The sequence below is a fragment of the Dendrobates tinctorius genome, unplaced genomic scaffold (genome assembly GCF_039654945.1).
Source record: "Dendrobates tinctorius isolate UK_male_01 unplaced genomic scaffold, ASM3965494v1 ptg000273l, whole genome shotgun sequence".
Classification (NCBI taxonomy): domain Eukaryota; kingdom Metazoa; phylum Chordata; class Amphibia; order Anura; family Dendrobatidae; genus Dendrobates; species Dendrobates tinctorius.
In genome coordinates this window covers 3,999,230-4,018,009 of record NW_027361940.1, presented here as the reverse complement: position 1 = coordinate 4,018,009, position 18,780 = coordinate 3,999,230, and the positions used below count along the sequence as shown (strand labels likewise).

The window sequence follows — 18,780 nt, the reverse complement described above, 5'->3', positions numbered from 1 at the left end:
CCCATTCAAGAGAATGGGTTTCGAGTACTGTTCTATACCCAAACCTGAAATATTTTTAACTGTTCAGCCGATCCCACAGGACCGGAACATTCAGGGGTCCGTCCTTCTCTACTGGAGTGCTGTTTTCAGGTCCTTTTGGTGGCAGAGTGCTTGAAAGGATGTTGATGAGTTTGTTAAAAGTGCTGAGTTTGTCCCAGGTCTAAAGCCTCTTTCCAGACCCCGACAGTTTCTTTTACCTAACGAGGATGACTAAAATAGTTAAGGAGTATGAGGTGGTATGAGTGTTGGGTTCCAGACGTGTCATACGTCGACAACACGTTAATTGGAAGGGTTTCGGTCTGGAGGATAATTACTGTTTTGATGTGGAGGAATTATCCTAGTGAAGGAGGTCTGTCAGCAGTGTCAATTGTTGGGGATCTCTGTGGGTCCAGTGGCCCCTTGTAGAAGGGTGGGTACTCTCTGAGTTCGAACCCTTGAGCCTGTGTTTTGTGGTCGGCTTCTCTGTCCACAGAGCCACAGCAGACACACCATTTCTCAAGGTGTTTAGGTTCTGTTATCTTAGCTGCAGTCTGTTTAGAAAAACACAGGTAGTTTCATTTATCTTCCCTTTCACCTTTCGGGTGCGGCTTTATATTCTTTCCCCCCATTGGTATTTCCTGCTGGTGATAGTCTTATTTGGATGTTCAGCCATTCTGCTGTCATTTAAAGTCATTTAAATTCCAACTAGGGTTTATCTCTTTGCTTTTTCTGTTTCTTTACTTTGCACCTATCTTCTGTTTGTTTTTGCGAAATAGGTGGCATATTAACCAACTGTAGGTACTTTACACTTTATTTTGTATTTAGTGGTTTATTTTAAACACTCTGGGATCTTCACTTATTTCAGCACAATTTCCCTTTTGTAGGTAATTTACAATCTGCTCTGCCCCCTGGTTCTGTAAGAGAAGCATGCAATCGTCTGCACTGTAGTTAGTCGACTGTCTGCAGCCTCCACTAGGGGGAGCTCCCTGTATACAGAGATACATGATAAGATTCTGTCTGCAGCCACCACTAGGGGGAGCTCATATATTTTATAAGAGTTCATTTTTTCTTGTATATACCTGTGGCTGAAAAATGAAATCTGAATGAGACGGATGAAATTGCGTCAGTTTTATTTTTATGCAGCTTTGTAAGCAATATTTATATAATATACAGTATATATACCTCCTACATGAAGTAATTCCTGTGGTCAGTGTGTATAGGTGTCTGCATATTCCAGTACCACTAGCAAAATTAGTAAAACTTTTATAATGACACGTTAAGCACACTCCACTAGTGATTCTCCAAAGCCAGAAGTATGATCTTACCAGGACTGACGGTAGTGGCCGTAGAGCAAGGATTCCTGTAGACGGAATGATCCTAGGACCTCTAACCTATGTCAATGATGCATTGCCATCTGAAGACTTTAAAGGACATGGAGCATTGTGGAAGAATGCATACAATACATCTAACTTTTTGTAACCCTACTTTATGTTGTAGCACTATGCGGCATGCTGAAGCTTTTTGTTCCTCTAGTTATTGCATCGTCCCACCTTTCATGAGGTTAAGACACTCTCACTCATTTTCTTTAAGCTCAGCCAGATCTCCTTGACTCTGACTCCATAGATGATGGGGTTGATGGTGGCTGGGAATAAGAAGTAGATGGCACTGGTTAAGTTCTGTATATCTACTGAAACCGAGGTCTCCAGCCGATATATGAGTGCTGATAAAATGCTGCTGGCATAGATGCTCAGAGCCACGAAAATATGGGAGCTGCACGTGTTTAGGGCTTTGCTTCTTGACTGTTTTAGGACAAACATAGCGGTGTGGAGGATAATGAGGTAGGAGATGAGGAGAAGACTTCCATCCACCACTGTTATCGCCATCCTTACAATCAGCCCAATGGCCTGGATTCCGGAGATGTCTCCACAGGCCAACTTCAAGAGTCCCATGTTCTCACAGACGAAATTAAGAATGACATTGGATTTACAAAATTTGACCCTAGAGTCCAGATAAATGATTGGAGTCATAAGTATGACACTTCTGGCCAAACTAACCCAAGTCAACTGGCTTAGAAAGCGATTGGTCATGATGTCGTGGTATCGCAAGGGTTTACAGATGGCCACATATCTGTCCAGAGCCATCAACAGGATGACAGTGGACTCAAATGTGACGATGACGTAGATGAACCACATCTGTACCAGGCAGCCACTCAGGGTGATCTGGTTCAGGTCAAAAGTCAAACCCAAGATAAACTTTGGCATGAAGGTGGTGGTGCAGGCAACATTCACCAGAAACAGGAGACTGATGAGCAGATACATGGGAGATTGCAGAGTCGTATCTACCACAATCCTGTAGACCATGACAAGATTACTGACCATTATGTGTGTGTATATGATAAGAAAAGGGATGGAGAGCAAGCTCCTGTGATCTGTGATGCCGGAGAACCCAGTGAACAGGAAGCTACTGTGGCTCACATTGGGGTTCCCAGTGAAGATCTCCATGAAATAGGACGCCTCCTGTAGAGAATAAAACCAAGAATGACATTAATTCTGGTAGTCAAGATATATTCAATTATTGTCTGTTGGGCGTATAAAAAAAATGACCTCCTCTGATCAACCTGTGGTCACAACCCAGTTTAATTAGGTCTGTTGAGGGTCAGCTGAGGACCATATTCATCTATTAGAATTGCTGCATTACCCTTATGAGCTTTTGATATGTGAAGTCCGACAAGATACTTCACCTGATGGTTGTAGATCTCAAAGAAGTACGGGGTCTATACTGTAGAGTTTGCGGCAGAATTAACAGAGCTATCGGTTTAGGTTCAGCTATAGGTATGTGTAGAGCTATAAGGTGACTTAAAAGCATAGGCTGAGCTATAGGTAGAGTTATTTACATGGGTAGAGCTAGGTGTGGAGCTATCAGCCTATGCAGAGCTATAGGTTTGAGCTATCATCATGGGCAGAGTTTATAGGTGGAGCTCTCAGCCTATGCAGAGCTATTAGTGTAGATATCAGCATTGTAATGATAAACAGCGCATGTGTATCCGAAGGTGAAGTCTAGGGGGCGCTAGCAGAGAGCACTGGTCTGCAAGGGAGTAGGGAGAGCATTGCAAGGTGCCGTGCACACCAGATCGGAGCCCAGCCGGGCGCGCGAGGTCGGAGGGAATGATAGAGGAGGAGCCATCCACCACGCGCCGAAATGGGAGCCGGTTGGTAGTGGTAACGGGAACGTAGTCAGGAGTGAGCAGAGGGTCGGAAGCCTGACGGGGTTAACAGGAGCCGAAGGGTTAATCAAGAGAGAAGTCAATAACAAGCTGGGCGTCAGAGGCCAGGAGGGAGTGTGGTATCCAAAGAGCAGGACAGGAGAATAGTCAGGAGGGGAGCCAAGTGTCAGAAGCCAGAGAAGTCACAACGGTACAGAAACAGGAGACAAAAACACAAGCATACAGAGGAACAATGATAGTTCACTGAGTAACCTGGGTCAGCCACACTAGCCGAGTACAACGGAAGTATCACCGACACCAGACCCAGGAGCAACCAGCATTAAATAGCCGCCCCAGAACGAAAGAGAGGTGAACTAGCATTAACCCTGACCTGACCTGGATGGAGGCTGAACCATCCTGTCCAGAGTCATGACAAGCATGGGTGGAGCTATAGGTTTGAGCTTTCATCATGGGCAGAGTTTAGAGGTGGAGCTATTAGCCTATGCAGAGCCACTGGTGAAGCCATCAGCATAGGAGGAGCTATATGTTTGAGCTATCAGCATGGTTAGAGCTGTTGGTAAAGCCATCATCATGGGTGGAACTATAGATTTGAGTTATTATGGGTAGGGTTATTGATCAATCCATCAGCATGGGCAGTGCTATATGTTTGAGCTATCACCATGGTTAGAGCGATTGGTGAGCCATCAGCATGTTCAGTGCTAGCACTGGAAGTGAAGCCATCAGCATGGGCAGTGCTATCACTGGGGGTGAAGCCATCAGCATGGGCAGTGCTATCACTGGAGGGGAAGCCCTCAGCATGGGCAGTGCTATTACTGAAGGGGAAGCCATCAGCATGGGCAGTGCTATCACTGGAGGGGAAGCCATCAGCATGGGCAGTGCTATCACTGGAGGTGAAGCTATCAGCATGGGCAGTGCTATCACTGGAGGTGAAGCCATCAGCATGGGCAGTGCTATCACTGGGGGTGAAGCCATCAGCATGGGCAGTGCTATCACTGGAGGGGAAGCCCTCAGCATGGGCAGTGCTATTACTGAAGGGGAAGCCATCAGCATGGGCAGTGCTATCACTGGAGGGGAAGCCATCAGCATGGGCAGTGCTATCACTGGAGGGGAAGTTATCAGGATGGGCAGTGCTATCACTGGAGGTGAAGCTATCAGCATGGGCAGTGCTATCGCTGGAGGGGAAGCCCTCAGCATGGGCAGTGCTATCACTGGAGGTGAAGCTCTCAGCATGGGCAGTGCTATCACTGGAGGTGAAGCCCTCAGCATGGGCAGTGCTCTCACTGGAGGTGAAGTCCTCAGCATGGGCAGTGCTATCACTGGAGGGGAAGTTATCAGGATGGGCAGTGCTATCACTGGAGGTGAAGCTATCAGCATGGGCAGTGCTACCACTGGAGGGGAAGATATCAGCATGGGCAGTGCTTTCACTGGAGGGGAAGCCATCAGCAAGCAGCGCGAAACGACCGTAGTCCGTACTCAACACATCTCCCGTGCCGATATTTTTTATTCCTGAATAAAGCCTATCACCTCTGAACGGTGAGTGCCATCCGTCATTTCTCCATATGTGGATGTTCTTTCATGGATTGAGCACCCATTCTACATGGGGTCTTTTGGCGCTATAAGTTGGTGTGTGATTTGACCTCTAGGATTCAGGACTAAGGTCGAGGTGGTGCAGTGGTGCAAAGTGCTTTCTTTATTTGTTTAGCATATTTGTGCGTGTGCTGATGAAAGGATGTGGTTATGCAGATAAGGGGTGTGATAAAATATTGCAGAATTTCCTCTGTGTTGTGGATCCAGTCCTGCTTATTATGAAAGGGGCAAATGCTTGAGTCCAAGCCCACCAATTAAACTCCCAGGGTGTGGTGACCACACTGACAGAAGTTGCCTCTTCCAAATAAGTAGGTGTGGTAAAAAGGTGGGCGGCGCAGAAATGTCATCTCTGTTCATTACGGAATGACTTTTGGGAGAAAAGTGGAAAGTCTCCATCTAAAATGGACACGTGGACCAGAGTAAGGCCCAGCGCACTGATGGAAATGGTCTACACCCAATTCATGTAAAGAAAGACCGGTGGTTATGGTGGGTGTCACATTCTCCTCATCTCATCTGTGGGCGCAGCATGCTAAGCAGGGGTGGGGGCCAAAAGCAACATAGAATCATAGAATCGTAGCGTTGGAAGGGACCTCCTGGGCCATCTGGTCCAACCCCCTGCTCAAAGCAGGATTCGCTAAATCATCCCAGTTAGATGTCTGTCCAGCCTCTGTTTGAAGACTTCCATTGAAGGAGAACTCACCACTTCTCGTGGCAACCTGTTCCACTCATTGATCACTCTAACTGTCAAAAAGTTTTTTCTAATATCTAATCTGTGTCTCCTCCCATTCAGCTTCATCCCATTGCTTCTAGTCTTTCCTTGTGCAAATGAGAATAAAGTTGATCCTTCTACAATGTGACAGCCCTTTAGATATTTGTAGACAGCTATTAAGTCTCCTCTCAGTCTTCTCTTTTGCAAACTAAACATTCCCAAATCCTGAAAACAAACAAAAGCCAGCTCACCAAGTGTTCACCGCAGACCTCGGAGCTCCGTCTGGACTGACGTGTAATCAATAGGAAAAAGCAATTAGTTCCAGCTGCGTGTAAAAAATTTCTTCTTTATTTCAACATTAAAATTATGTCATCTTCATAGTAAATGCCATACACACGGACACGGCAACGCGTTTCGATCTGTAAGATCTTTGTCAGAGCCATAGAGATACACTGATCTCAGCTGCATATATACTACATTTGATCCAATGACATGCACAAATACAATCACATGACAATTAACTCATTAAAATTACATAGCAATGTACAAAATAAATTAAAACACATGTTGCAAAAGAGAAATATTTATCTTTTCAACAATAATGAAGCATTAGGTCATTTCGTTTATTTAAACCATTCGGGGATTGGACATCTAGGTGATAAATCCAAAAAGCCTCTCTTGTTAACAGGCGTCGCTTTGAATCTCCGCCGCGGAAAGGAATTTTAACCTGTTCTATTCCTTGCACTTTAAAACTCGAGGTATTTCTAGCATGGTGCCTAATGAAATGCTGCGACACAGCTGATATATTACGATTCATGTTATTCGTATTCTCAATATCATGTAGATGTTCCCTAATGCGCATCTTCATTTTTCTAGATGTGCACCCTATATATGATAATTTGCAAATGGTGCAATCTATCTTGTATATTACATTAGTTGAATTACAATTGATATATTGTTTTATGGTATATTGCACTTTATTTGCCGCATCAGAGAATTTTTTGTGACATTTGCATATCTACATGTTTTGCATTTTGTAGCTCCACATCTGAAAAAACCATTGCAGGTTAACCAGGTTTTATTAGTTTTATTATTGAGAGAAAATAAATTAGGTGATAATTTGTCTCCCAATGTAGGAGCTCTTCTCGATACTATATTAATACCTGGCTTTAATATATCTGCCAATTTACTATCTTCATATAAAATGGGCAAATATCTGTTAATGATTCCCTTGATTTGTGGAAATTGGAGACTAAACTGAAAACAAATATACGGTTTCTTTCCAATAACTGTCTCATTTGCGTTGCCACCAGAAAAAATCATTTTATTACGTTTTTTATTTTTTACTATTTGTTGTGCTCGATTTAAAGACCAATCCGGATACATGCGATTTTTTAATTTTTTCTTTACATGTTCCAGTTCACTATCTAGATTACTCTCTTCACTACAATTACGTTTAACCCTTGTGAGTTCTCCTACTGGTATTGCTTTGAGGGTATGTTTATTGTGACTGCTAGTCGCATGTAAGATGGTATTCCCACTATAGGGTTTATGATGTGTTTTCGTAGAGATTATTTCCCCCTCAACACCAAATAAATCCAAATCCAAAAAAGATATATGTTCCATATTATGTTCATGCGTAAATTTAATATTGTATTGGTTAGAGTTTAGATATAGCATAAAGGCAGGTATGGCAGATACATCTCCATCCCAAATTAATAGGGTATCATCGATATATCTGCCATACCATGCCACCTGTCCATAAAAAGGATTGGAATCTGAGAAAATAAATTCATATTCCCAATACGACATAACCAGATTTGCAAGGGACGGTGAAAATTTGGCTCCCATGGCTACTCCCTTCAACTGTAAATAATAACACTGGTTGAAGGAGAAAAAATTATGTGACATCAAAAATATTACTACTTGCAAAATATAATTAATTAGATCCATAGAGTAGTTACTAAACCTTTTTAAATGAAATTGCAAAGCTCTTATTGCTAAATCATGAGGGATACATGTATATAATGATACTACATCACAACTAAGCCGTGAATATGAGGACAACCACATCTTGTTAGAAAACATTTGTAACACCTGTTTGGAATCTCTAATATAGCCAGGCATCCTCTGTACAAGGGGTTGCAACAATGTGTCAACCCATTGTGACAAATGCTCATGTGCTGAACCGATGCCCGAGACAATCGGTCGCATAGGAGGAATGCCACAGCCTTTGTGTATTTTGGGTACTCCATATATAATTGGAAGCACCGGTTTTTTCACTTGCAGATATTCTGCCTGTTTTTTAGTAATGACTCCTAACTCCAAACCTTCCATGATAATTTGATTAGTTTTATCCCTAAATTGTTCTAAAGGGTTATAATCCAGTTTCCTGTATGTCAATTCATCTGACAATAACTCAATCATTTTATCATAATAATCTTTAGAATCTAGAACCACAACTACCCCACCTTTATCTGACATTTTTATAACAATATCTGTCATTGATTTTAATTCTCTTAGGGCTATAAATTGCTTGCCAGATAGATTTTTAAATTTACTATTTTTTTGATTAAACAAAATTTGCAATTCCTTTTCCACTATATCTTGGAATCGGTCCATACACTCAGATCTCGCGTGAACCGGATAGAAATAGGGATTTTTTGTGGAAAAATTTAATGACTGATTAACATATTCCATCTCTCTATTTTTTTCTGTATCCAAATCTTGTAAAGTTACCAATGACACCTGCTCCTGAAAGTTCATATGTAAAAATTCGTTAGTTATTGTCTGAGTGTTGTCATCACATTCTCCTTCTTCATTCATTGTTGTTTGTGAATCATTCATAAAGTGTTTTTTAACAGTCAAGTTCCGCATGAACTTATTCACATCTAGTATAGTTGTGAACAAATCAAAGTCCTGATCCGGAGCAAAGTTTAACCCCAAAGATAAGATCTCAATTTGATCTGGAGTTAAATCTCTGGATGAATAATTTTGCACATTCTTAATTACTTGGTCATGTAATGCTTCTTGCGGGTAGTAATTCCTACTGCGCCTGTGGTGCTTGCGACCCCCGCGCCTCTTGCGTTTTTTGAAAAATGTTGGCCTATATTCACACTGGTTGGTGCATTATCGTCTGAAGCACTCAAGTAATTATCAGAGGAGTCCGGGTCTGATGATGTAAAGGAAACATGCGGTTTGTTCAGTCTAGCTCTTGAATATTTGCGTTTTTTATGAGCATGGCTTTGTTTGAGAATGGACTTAGGAGTTTTATCAAAATTAGTCCACTTGCCCCAGTCATATACTTTGTTGCTTGTGTAATCATTAGTGTCTCGCACAAATTTTTTCTTTTTTCTAGTAATAACTTCTTCCTCCAAAGCTGAGACTTTCTCATTTATTTTTGCTATGGAAGAATCAAACTGTGCCAATGTCTTGTATTGCAGTATAGACGAATTAACTGTTTCCATCTCCTGCTGAATGTCTTTCAGTTTAGTCTCTTCCTGCCGAACAATCAGTTTCATTAAATTCTGAGAACAATTGCTTAGAATAGTATTCCATTGCTCTATGAATTCATCCGAGTAGATTGTGGTGGGAATTTTTTTAATTCGCAAACCTCTCGGTATCATTTCTTTGCTCACATAATTGTTAAGCGTTTCATGATCCCACCACAGTTTCATTTCCTGCATACGGAGTTTTTCCAAATTATTCAGACATTCATTAAAGCCTGTAACACTGCTGTCTGGCTCTCGCTGATTAGAAAAAACCTCTGCAGCCTTTAAAGACCGATCCCTGTTCAGGTCTGTGGCCATATTAAAACGTGACCTCTGAGAATGTTATCCCGTGCAGGCAAGACGAAAATATTCTTGTATAAACAATGTTAGTACATTAGATATCCATCAATAGATACAGATCTGGGAGCAAGGCAGTCCAACCATAACATGAAAACAAACAAAAGCCAGCTCACCAAGTGTTCACCGCAGACCTCGGAGCTCCGTCTGGACTGACGTGTAATCAATAGGAAAAAGCAATTAGTTCCAGCTGCGTGTAAAAAATTTCTTCTTTATTTCAACATTAAAATTATGTCATCTTCATAGTAAATGCCATACACACGGACACGGCAACGCGTTTCGATCTGTAAGATCTTTGTCAGAGCCATAGAGATACACTGATCTCAGCTGCATATATACTACATTTGATCCAATGACATGCACAAATACAATCACATGACAATTAACTCATTAAAATTACATAGCAATGTACAAAATAAATTAAAACACATGTTGCAAAAGAGAAATAATTATCTTTTCAACAATAATGAAGCATTAGGTCATTTCGTTTATTTAAACCATTCGGGGATCGGACATCTAGGTGATAAATCCAAAAAGCCTCTCTTGTTAACAGGCGTCGCTTTGAATCTCCGCCGCGGAAAGGAATTTTAACCTGTTCTATTCCTTGCACTTTAAAACTCGAGGTATTTCTAGCATGGTGCCTAATGAAATGCTGCGACACAGCTGATATATTACGATTCATGTTATTCGTATTCTCAATATCATGTAGATTCCAAGATATAGTGGAAAAGGAATTGCAAATTTTGTTTAATCAAAAAAATAGTAAATTTAAAAATCTATCTGGCAAGCAATTTATAGCCCTAAGAGAATTAAAATCAATGACAGATATTGTTATAAAAATGTCAGACAGATAAAGGTGGGGTAGTTGTGGTTCTAGATTCTAAAGATTATTATGATAAAATGATTGAGTTATTGTCAGATGAATTGACATACAGGAAACTGGATTATAACCCTTTAGAACAATTTAGGGATAAAACTAATCAAATTATCATGGAAGGTTTGGAGTTAGGAGTCATTACTAAAAAACAGGCAGAATATCTGCAAGTGAAAAAACCGGTGCTTCCAATTACATATGGAGTACCCAAAATACACAAAGGCTGCGGCATTCCTCCTATGCGACCGATTGTCTCGGGCATCGGTTCAGCACATGAGCATTTGTCACAATGGGTTGACACATTGTTGCAACCCCTTGTACAGAGGATGCCTGGCTATATTAGAGATTCCAAACAGGTGTTACAAATGTTTTCTAACAAGATGTGGTTGTCCTCATATTCACGGCTTAGTTGTGATGTAGTATCATTATATACATGTATCCCTCATGATTTAGCAATAAGAGCTTTGCAATTTCATTTAAAAAGGTTTAGTAACTACTCTATGGATCTAATTAATTATATTTTGCAAGTAGTAATATTTTTGATGTCACATAATTTTTTCTCCTTCAACCAGTGTTATTATTTACAGTTGAAGGGAGTAGCCATGGGAGCCAAATTTTCACCGTCCCTTGCAAATCTGGTTATGTCGTATTGGGAATATGAATTTATTTTCTCAGATTCCAATCCTTTTTATGGACAGGTGGCATGGTATGGCAGATATATCGATGATACCCTATTAATTTGGGATGGAGATGTATCTGCCATACCTGCCTTTATGCTATATCTAAACTCTAACCAATACAATATTAAATTTACGCATGAACATAATATGGAACATATATCTTTTTTGGATTTGGATTTATTTGGTGTTGAGGGGGAAATAATCTCTACGAAAACACATCATAAACCCTATAGTGGGAATACCATCTTACATGCGACTAGCAGTCACAATAAACATACCCTCAAAGCAATACCAGTAGGAGAACTCACAAGGGTTAAACGTAATTGTAGTGAAGAGAGTAATCTAGATAGTGAACTGGAACATGTAAAGAAAAAAGAAAAAAATCGCATGTATCCGGATTGGTCTTTAAATCGAGCACAACAAATAGTAAAAAATAAAAAACGTAATAAAATGATTTTTTCTGGTGGCAACGCAAATGAGACAGTTATTGGAAAGAAACCGTATATTTGTTTTCAGTTTAGTCGCCAATTTCCACAAATCAAGGGAATCATTAATAGATATTTGCCCATTTTATATGAAGATAGTAAATTGGCCGATATATTAAAGCCAGGTATTAATATAGTATCGAGAAGAGCTCCTACATTGGGAGACAAATTATCACCTAATTTATTTTCTCTCAATAATAAAACTAATAAAACCTGGTTAACCTGCAATGGTTTTTTCAGATGTGGAGCTACAAAATGCAAAACATGTAGATATGCAAATGTCACAAAAAAATTCTCTGATGCGGCAAATAAAGTGCAATATACCATAAAACAATAAATCAATTGTAATTCAACTAATGTAATATACAAGATAGATTGCACCATTTGCAAATGATCATATATAGGATGCACATCTAGAAAAATGAAGATGCGCATTAGGGAACATCTACATGATATTGAGAATACGAATAACATGAATCGTAATATATCAGCTGTGTCGCAGCATTTCATTAGGCACCATGCTAGAAATACCTCGAGTTTTAAAGTGCAAGGAATAGAACAGGTTAAAATTCCTTTCCGCGGCGGAGATTCAAAGCGACGCCTGTTAACAAGAGAGGCTTTTTGGATTTATCACCTAGATGTCCGATCCCCGAATGGTTTAAATAAACGAAATGACCTAATGCTTCATTATTGTTGAAAAGATAAATATTTCTCTTTTGCAACATGTGTTTTAATTTATTTTGTACATTGCTATGTAATTTTAATGAGTTAATTGTCATGTGATTGTATTTGTGCATGTCATTGGATCAAATGTAGTATATATGCAGCTGAGATCAGTGTATCTCTATGGCTCTGACAAAGATCTTACAGATCGAAACGCGTTGCCGTGTCCGTGTGTATGGCATATACTATGAAGATGACATAATTTTAATGTTGAAATAAAGAAGAAATTTTTTACACGCAGCTGGAACTAATTGCTTATTCCCAAATCCTGCAACCTTTCCTCATAAGATAGGGTTTGCAGACCGGTCACCATTCTGGTCGCTCTTTTCTGAACTTGCTCCAGTTTGTTGATGTCTTTTTTAAAATGTGGTGCCCAAAACTGGACACAATATTCCAGATGAGGTCTGACCAAAGAGGAGTAGAGGGAAATAATGACTTCACGTGATCTAGACTGTATGCTTCTGTTAATACATCCTAGAATTGCATTTGCCTTTTTTGCTGCTGCATCACACTGTTGACTCATATTCAGTCTGTGATCTATTAGTATACCCAAGTCTTTTTCACATGTGCTGTTGCTTAGCCCTATTCCTCCCATTCTATATATGCTTTTTTCATTTTTATTGCCCAGATGTAGTACTTTGCATTTCTCCCTGTTAAAAACCATTCTGTTAGTTGCTGCCCACTTCTCCAGTTTATTTAAATCTTTTTGAATCCTCTCTCTCTCTCTTTTCTAGTATTAGCTATCCCTCCTAGCTTTGTGTCATCAGCAAATTTAATCAGTTTACCCTCAATTCCTTCATCTAAATCGTTGATAAAGATGTTGAACAATACAGGGCCCAGGACAGAGCCCTGTGGTACCCCACTTGAGACATTCTTCCAACTGGATGTGCAGCCATTTACAACCACTCTTTGGGTCCGATCACTAAGCCAGTTATGAATCCACCTAACAGTTGCCTTGTCCATTCCATACTTAGTCATTTTTTCAATAAGGATTGTATGAGAGACTTTGTCAAATGCTTTGCTGAAGTCAAGATATACTATATCTACAGCATTTCCTTGATCCACCCAATCAGTAATACCGTCATAGAAGGAAATTAAATTAGTCTGACATGACTTATTAGTTACAAACCCATGCTGACTCTGTTTAATCACTTCATTCTTATCCAGGTATTGACATACATGTTGTTTAATAATTTGTTCAAAGATCTTTCCTGTTATAGAAGTCAGACTCACCGGCCTATAGTTGCCTGGGTCCACCTTCTTCCCCTTTTTGAAGATAGGAACAACATTTGCTCTTCTCCAGTCTTCTGGCACTTCTCCTGTTCTCCAAGAATTTTCAAAGATTATGGAGAGGGGTTCAAAAATTTCTTCTGCTATCACCTTCAGCACTCTGGGGTGTAATTCATCTGGACCTGGAGACTTGAATTCATTTAGGTTAGCTAAGTGTTTCCTCACTATCTTTCTGTTTATAGATATCCTGGATTCTTCTATTCCCTTAATAGGACAGTGAATAACAGTTGATGTTACATTTCCTTTCTGAGAGAAAAGACCAGTGGGCAGGTCTAAGAGCTGTCACATGATCACAGCGATGGCATCACCAATTAGCGTTGCAGTTGTGACAATTATTATTATTATTATTATTATGCATTTATATAGCGCCATTTATTCCATGGCGCTTTACATGTGAAAAGGGGAAATATAGACAATTGTAATATAGACAAGAATAATAAACAAGTGTAAGACAAGGGACACACAAGTACATAAGGAGAGGGGACCCTGCCCATGAGGGCTCACAGTCTAAAGGGATGGGTGAGGATACAGTAGGAGAGGGTAGAGCAGGTCGTGCGGTGGTTCAGTAGACCGAGGATCATTGCAGGCTGTAGGCTTGTCGGAACAGATGAGTCTTCAGGTTCTTCTTGAAGGTTTCCGTTGATGGTGAGAGTCTGATGTGTTGCGGTAGGGAGTTCCAGAGTATGGGGGAAGCACGGGAGAAGTCTTGTATGCGGTTGTGGGAAGAAGAGTTAAGGGGGAGTAGAGAAGGAGATCTTGGGACGATCGACGGTTGCGTGTGGGTAGGTACCTAGAGACCATGTCACAGATGTATGGAGGAGACAGGTTGTGGATGGCTTTGTATGTCATGGTTAGGGTTTTGAATTGGATCCTCTGGGCAATGGGGAGCCAGTGAAGGGCCTGGCATAGGGAGGAGGCTGGGGAATAGCGGGGAGACAGGTGGATTAGTCGGGCAGCAGAGTGTAGGATGGACTGGAGCGGTGCTAGAGTGCTAGAGGGGAGGCCAGAGAGTAGGAGGTTGCAGTAGTCGAGGCGGGAGATGATAAGAGCGTGCACTAGTGTTTTTGTGGTTTCATGGTTGAGGAATGAGCGGTAGTCAATGGATATTCAATGGTAGTCAATGGAGTAGTCTTGGATATTCGCCCGTCCGTCTTTGCCCTGTCCATGGGCCGGGGCTAAGAACCCCAAAATATTCACGGTTCTCCGCTGTGCTGGAGGTGGAGAACATCGGGGCGATGTCCTGGCTCCACATCATCGCTGGTAATGGATCCAATGTGTGAAACATGCGGCAAACACGCGAGTGTCACTGCTGCCATCAGCTCCGAGTCCCCGCGCTCGTTATCACCCGTCCCTGGGGCAGAACTAATTAGTAATATCCTCCATCCGCTGCCTATAAATAACGCTGCAGGCTCGAGGCTCCTCGGGGCAGAAGGGGTTAAATAGGGATCAATATTTACTTCATTATCTCATAATATTTAATATCAAATGTATTTATCTGACAAATTGTTCTTTGTTTGGTCACGCCCCTCCAATAAATATGCGAACTCCATCACTGAGACAAGAAGGAAATAGGAGTGGAACATGGAAACTCCGAGACCCTCCATCTGACAAACTAATGCAACCACTATAACCTATAATACCGCCATACAGTGACATGTAGTGGTCAGATACCAGGTGTACACAGGAGATCTGCAGAGTATTACACCCCACAGACTATACAAGCACCAATATAACCTATAATACCGCCATACAGTGACATATAGTAGTCAGATACCAGGTGTACACAGGAGATCTGCAGAGTATTACACCCCACAGACTGTACAAGCACCAATATAACTAATAATACCGCCATACAGTGACATATAGTGGTCAGATACCAGGTGTACACAGGAGATCTGCAGAGTATTACACCCCACAGACTGTACAAGCACCAATATAACTAATAATACCGCCATACAGTGACATATAGTGGTCAGATACCAGGTGTACACAGGAGATCTGCAGAGTATTACACCCCACAGACTATACAAGCACCAGTATAACCTATAATACCGCCATACAGTGACATATAGTGGTCAGATACCAGGTGTACACAGGAGATCTGCAGAGTATTACACCCCACAGACTATACAAGCACCAATATAACTAATAATACTGCCATACAGTGACATATAGTGGTCAGAGACCAGGTGTACATAGGAGAACTGCAGAGTATTACACCCCACAGACTGTACAAGCACCAATATAACTAATAATACCGTCATACAGTGACATATAGTGGTCAGATACCAGGTGTACACAGGAGATCTGCAGAGTATTGCACCCCACAGACTGTACAAGCACCAATATAACTAATAATAGAGCCATACAGTGACATATAGTGGTCAGATACCAGGTGTACACAAGAGATCTGCAGAGTATTACACCCCACAGACTATACAAGCACCAGTATAACCTATAATACCGCCATACAGTGACATATAGAGGTCAGATACCTGGTGTACACAGGAGATCTGCAGAGTATTATCACCCCACAGACTGTACAAGCACCAATATAACTAATAATACCGCCATACCGTGACATATAGTGGTCAGATACCAGGTGTACACAGGAGATCTGCAGAGTATTACACACCACAGACTATACAAGCACCAATATAACTAATAATAGAGCCATACAGTGACATATAGTGGTCAGATACCAGGTGTACACAAGAGATCTGCAGAGTATTACACACCACAGACTATACAAGCACCAATATAACTAATAATACCGCCATACAGTGACATATAGTGGTCAGATACCAGGTGTAGACAGGAGATCTGCAGAGTATTACACACCACAAACTATAGAAGCACCAATATAGCTAATAATACCTCCATACATATAGTGGTCAGAAACCAGGTGTACACAGAAGATCTGCAATCACCCCACAGACTATACAAGCACCAATATAACCTACAGTATAATACCACCATACAGTGACATATAGTGGTCAGATACCAGGTGTACACAGGAGATCTGCAGAGTATTACACCCCACAGAATATACAAGCACCAATATAACCTATAATACCGCCATACAGTGACATATAGTGGTCAGATACCAGGTGTACACAGGAGATCTGCAGAGTATTATCACCCCACAGACTATACAAGCACCAATATAACCTACAGTATAATACCGCCATACAGTGACATATAGTGGTCAGATACCAGGTGTACACAGGAGATCTGCAGAGTATTACACCCCACAGAATATACAAGCACCAATATAACCTATAATACCGCCATACAGTGACATATAGTGGTCAGATACCAGGTGTGAATTGGTAGGCGGTGTGCCCGCAGTGGGAGGGATGGACCGGGCGTTCTGCGGCATTTCCGGCAGGCGTATTTAAATAAGATGCATTTGTGGTTGATACTTATGCCCCCTGAGGAAGGAGCTCATCGCTCCGAAACGCGCGTCGGTGAAACGAGCGTTCCGCCCGGTCATCCTGAAGCCTCATCAAGGTAACGGTTTTGGGTCCTTATCCATTTAGGGCGGGTTATTTGCCCGCTGGTGCAGCCTTGGTATTGTTTGCTGCACCAATTTCCGTCTTTCTATACATGTAAGATGTGTTCCACACGGCCCGAGGGTAGTAGTGTTAACTTGTTGTTAACCCCTTAAGTTACCTCTTTTGGGATAATATATAGATTTATTTTGTATGATAGATGATGGGCATTGGTCCCCCTTCTATGATAGATATATAATGCTCGCTATACGGAGTACAAATACAGAAAATATACAATTATCTTGGCATATGATAGTTCAGGTGGACTGGGGCAGGTCCTGCTCGCATTAGCATTTTTACTATTGCACTTTTTGATTGTCCTTTTCACATGTTCCCCATTTTTGTCTTGTCTTGTTCATAATTTAATAAAGAGAATTTGCAATTTTATCAATATGGATCTATGGTCGCTATTTTCTATTGTGGTTTCCACAATTTTTGGTTTATATATTAGCGATTGATTCTAGTTTGTCCAAACAGAGCGACACCTATAAGGAGTGATATAAAATATATTTAGGATGCGGCTCTGTACCGTTGCTGTTATAATTTGCCCACAGACTGTAGAAGCACCAATATAACTAATAATACCGCCATACAGTGACATAGAGTGGTCAGATACCAGGTGTACATAGGAGATCTGCAGAGTATTACACCCCACAGACTGTAGAAGCACCAATATAACTAATAATACCGCCATACAGTGACATATAGTGGTCAGATACCAGGTGTACACAGGAGATCTGCAGAGTATTACACCCCACAGACTATACAAGCACCAATATAACTAATAATACTGCCATACAGTGACATAGTGATCAGATACCAGGTGCCATACTGTGACCATATAATGGTCAGATACCGGTAGACAAAAGTGAGTACATCGCTGATGAGATGCGCTTGCACAATGCAGATCTCTCACATGCAGTGATCGGAACGGACGTCTTCTGTGACTGCAGACAGTCTTTTTGCTTTTGTTCTCCTATATGAAGGCTTCTTACTATTCAGTGAATAAATATCAGTTCAGACCACAGACGAGCCTCGTAACTGAATCCGGACTTCAAGCCTCAAAACTAGTCCAGACCCCAAAATGTATCCACACCCGAGACCTGACCCCCAAAGTCCACCTGAGACATTCAGACGGACACATTGTAACTATCTCTGAGGACAGGAGAGAGATTTGTGCTCCCATGTGCTCATCTCACAGAGGATTGTCTACACTGTACACATTGTAACAACATCTCAGCTGTGAGAAGTAATAGGACAGATTCCAGTCTTTGCATAGAAGAATGCCGCCACTCACTAGCAGCAAGTAGAGATCTTGGAAATGCTGTGAAATATAAGCAGTCCCCTCAGTCCAGAGCAGACCGTCCCCCTGAACTATGACAACGTATAGTTAATGAGTCCTCCACCCAGAGACGATCCTGAGGCACCTGGACTTCAGGGTTCCTCAGAGAGCGGCTGATGAATGGTCTATTCTGGAGTTGGGTGGGGGTCCTCCTTACATTACAGGCTTTGTGTCAGGGAAGGAGCCCCCCTCGTCTCCTGTGTATCGGTGCAGATATTTTGCACTAATCGTCTCGCTCCAGGGACCTCATTGTTTTCTTTGCTTTGTTCCCCCGGGATCTGGATCTCATTATCAGGATGATAATTAGCAGATAATTTCACACATCATCCCCACCGAGCTGGAAATGAACATGCACTGGGGTGGCGGTATGTACCGTGACCCTGCAGTATATGGGGGCTCCCGAAGCTACAAAGAGGTGTGCAAGTCAAAGAGCAACAATCCCCATAG

The 18,780-nt window shown here is 41.5% G+C and overlaps 1 protein-coding gene across 1 annotated transcript; it reads right to left on the bottom strand.

The window, feature by feature from the left end:
* Positions 1-1,571: 1,571 nt before the first annotated feature.
* Positions 1,572-3,688, bottom strand: LOC141072488 (olfactory receptor 52K1-like). The gene is made up of 2 exons (XM_073559762.1): positions 3,617-3,688; positions 1,572-2,534 (listed from the first exon to the last, which is right to left on the bottom strand). Exons 1-2 carry the CDS (start codon positions 3,686-3,688, stop codon positions 1,572-1,574), a joined length of 1,035 nt encoding a protein of 344 aa, XP_073415863.1.
* Positions 3,689-18,780: the final 15,092 nt, after the last annotated feature.

Bases quoted from the DNA above. Each gene is read 5' to 3' on its own strand.
- LOC141072488 (XM_073559762.1), bottom strand. From the start codon at position 3,688: ATGAAAGCTCAAACCTATAGCTCCACCCATGCTTGTCATGACTCTGGA. The intron at 2,535-3,616 runs GTCAGGTCAGGG...TATTCTCTACAG, and splicing joins ATGGTTCAGCCTCCATCCAG to GAGGCGTCCTATTTCATGGA.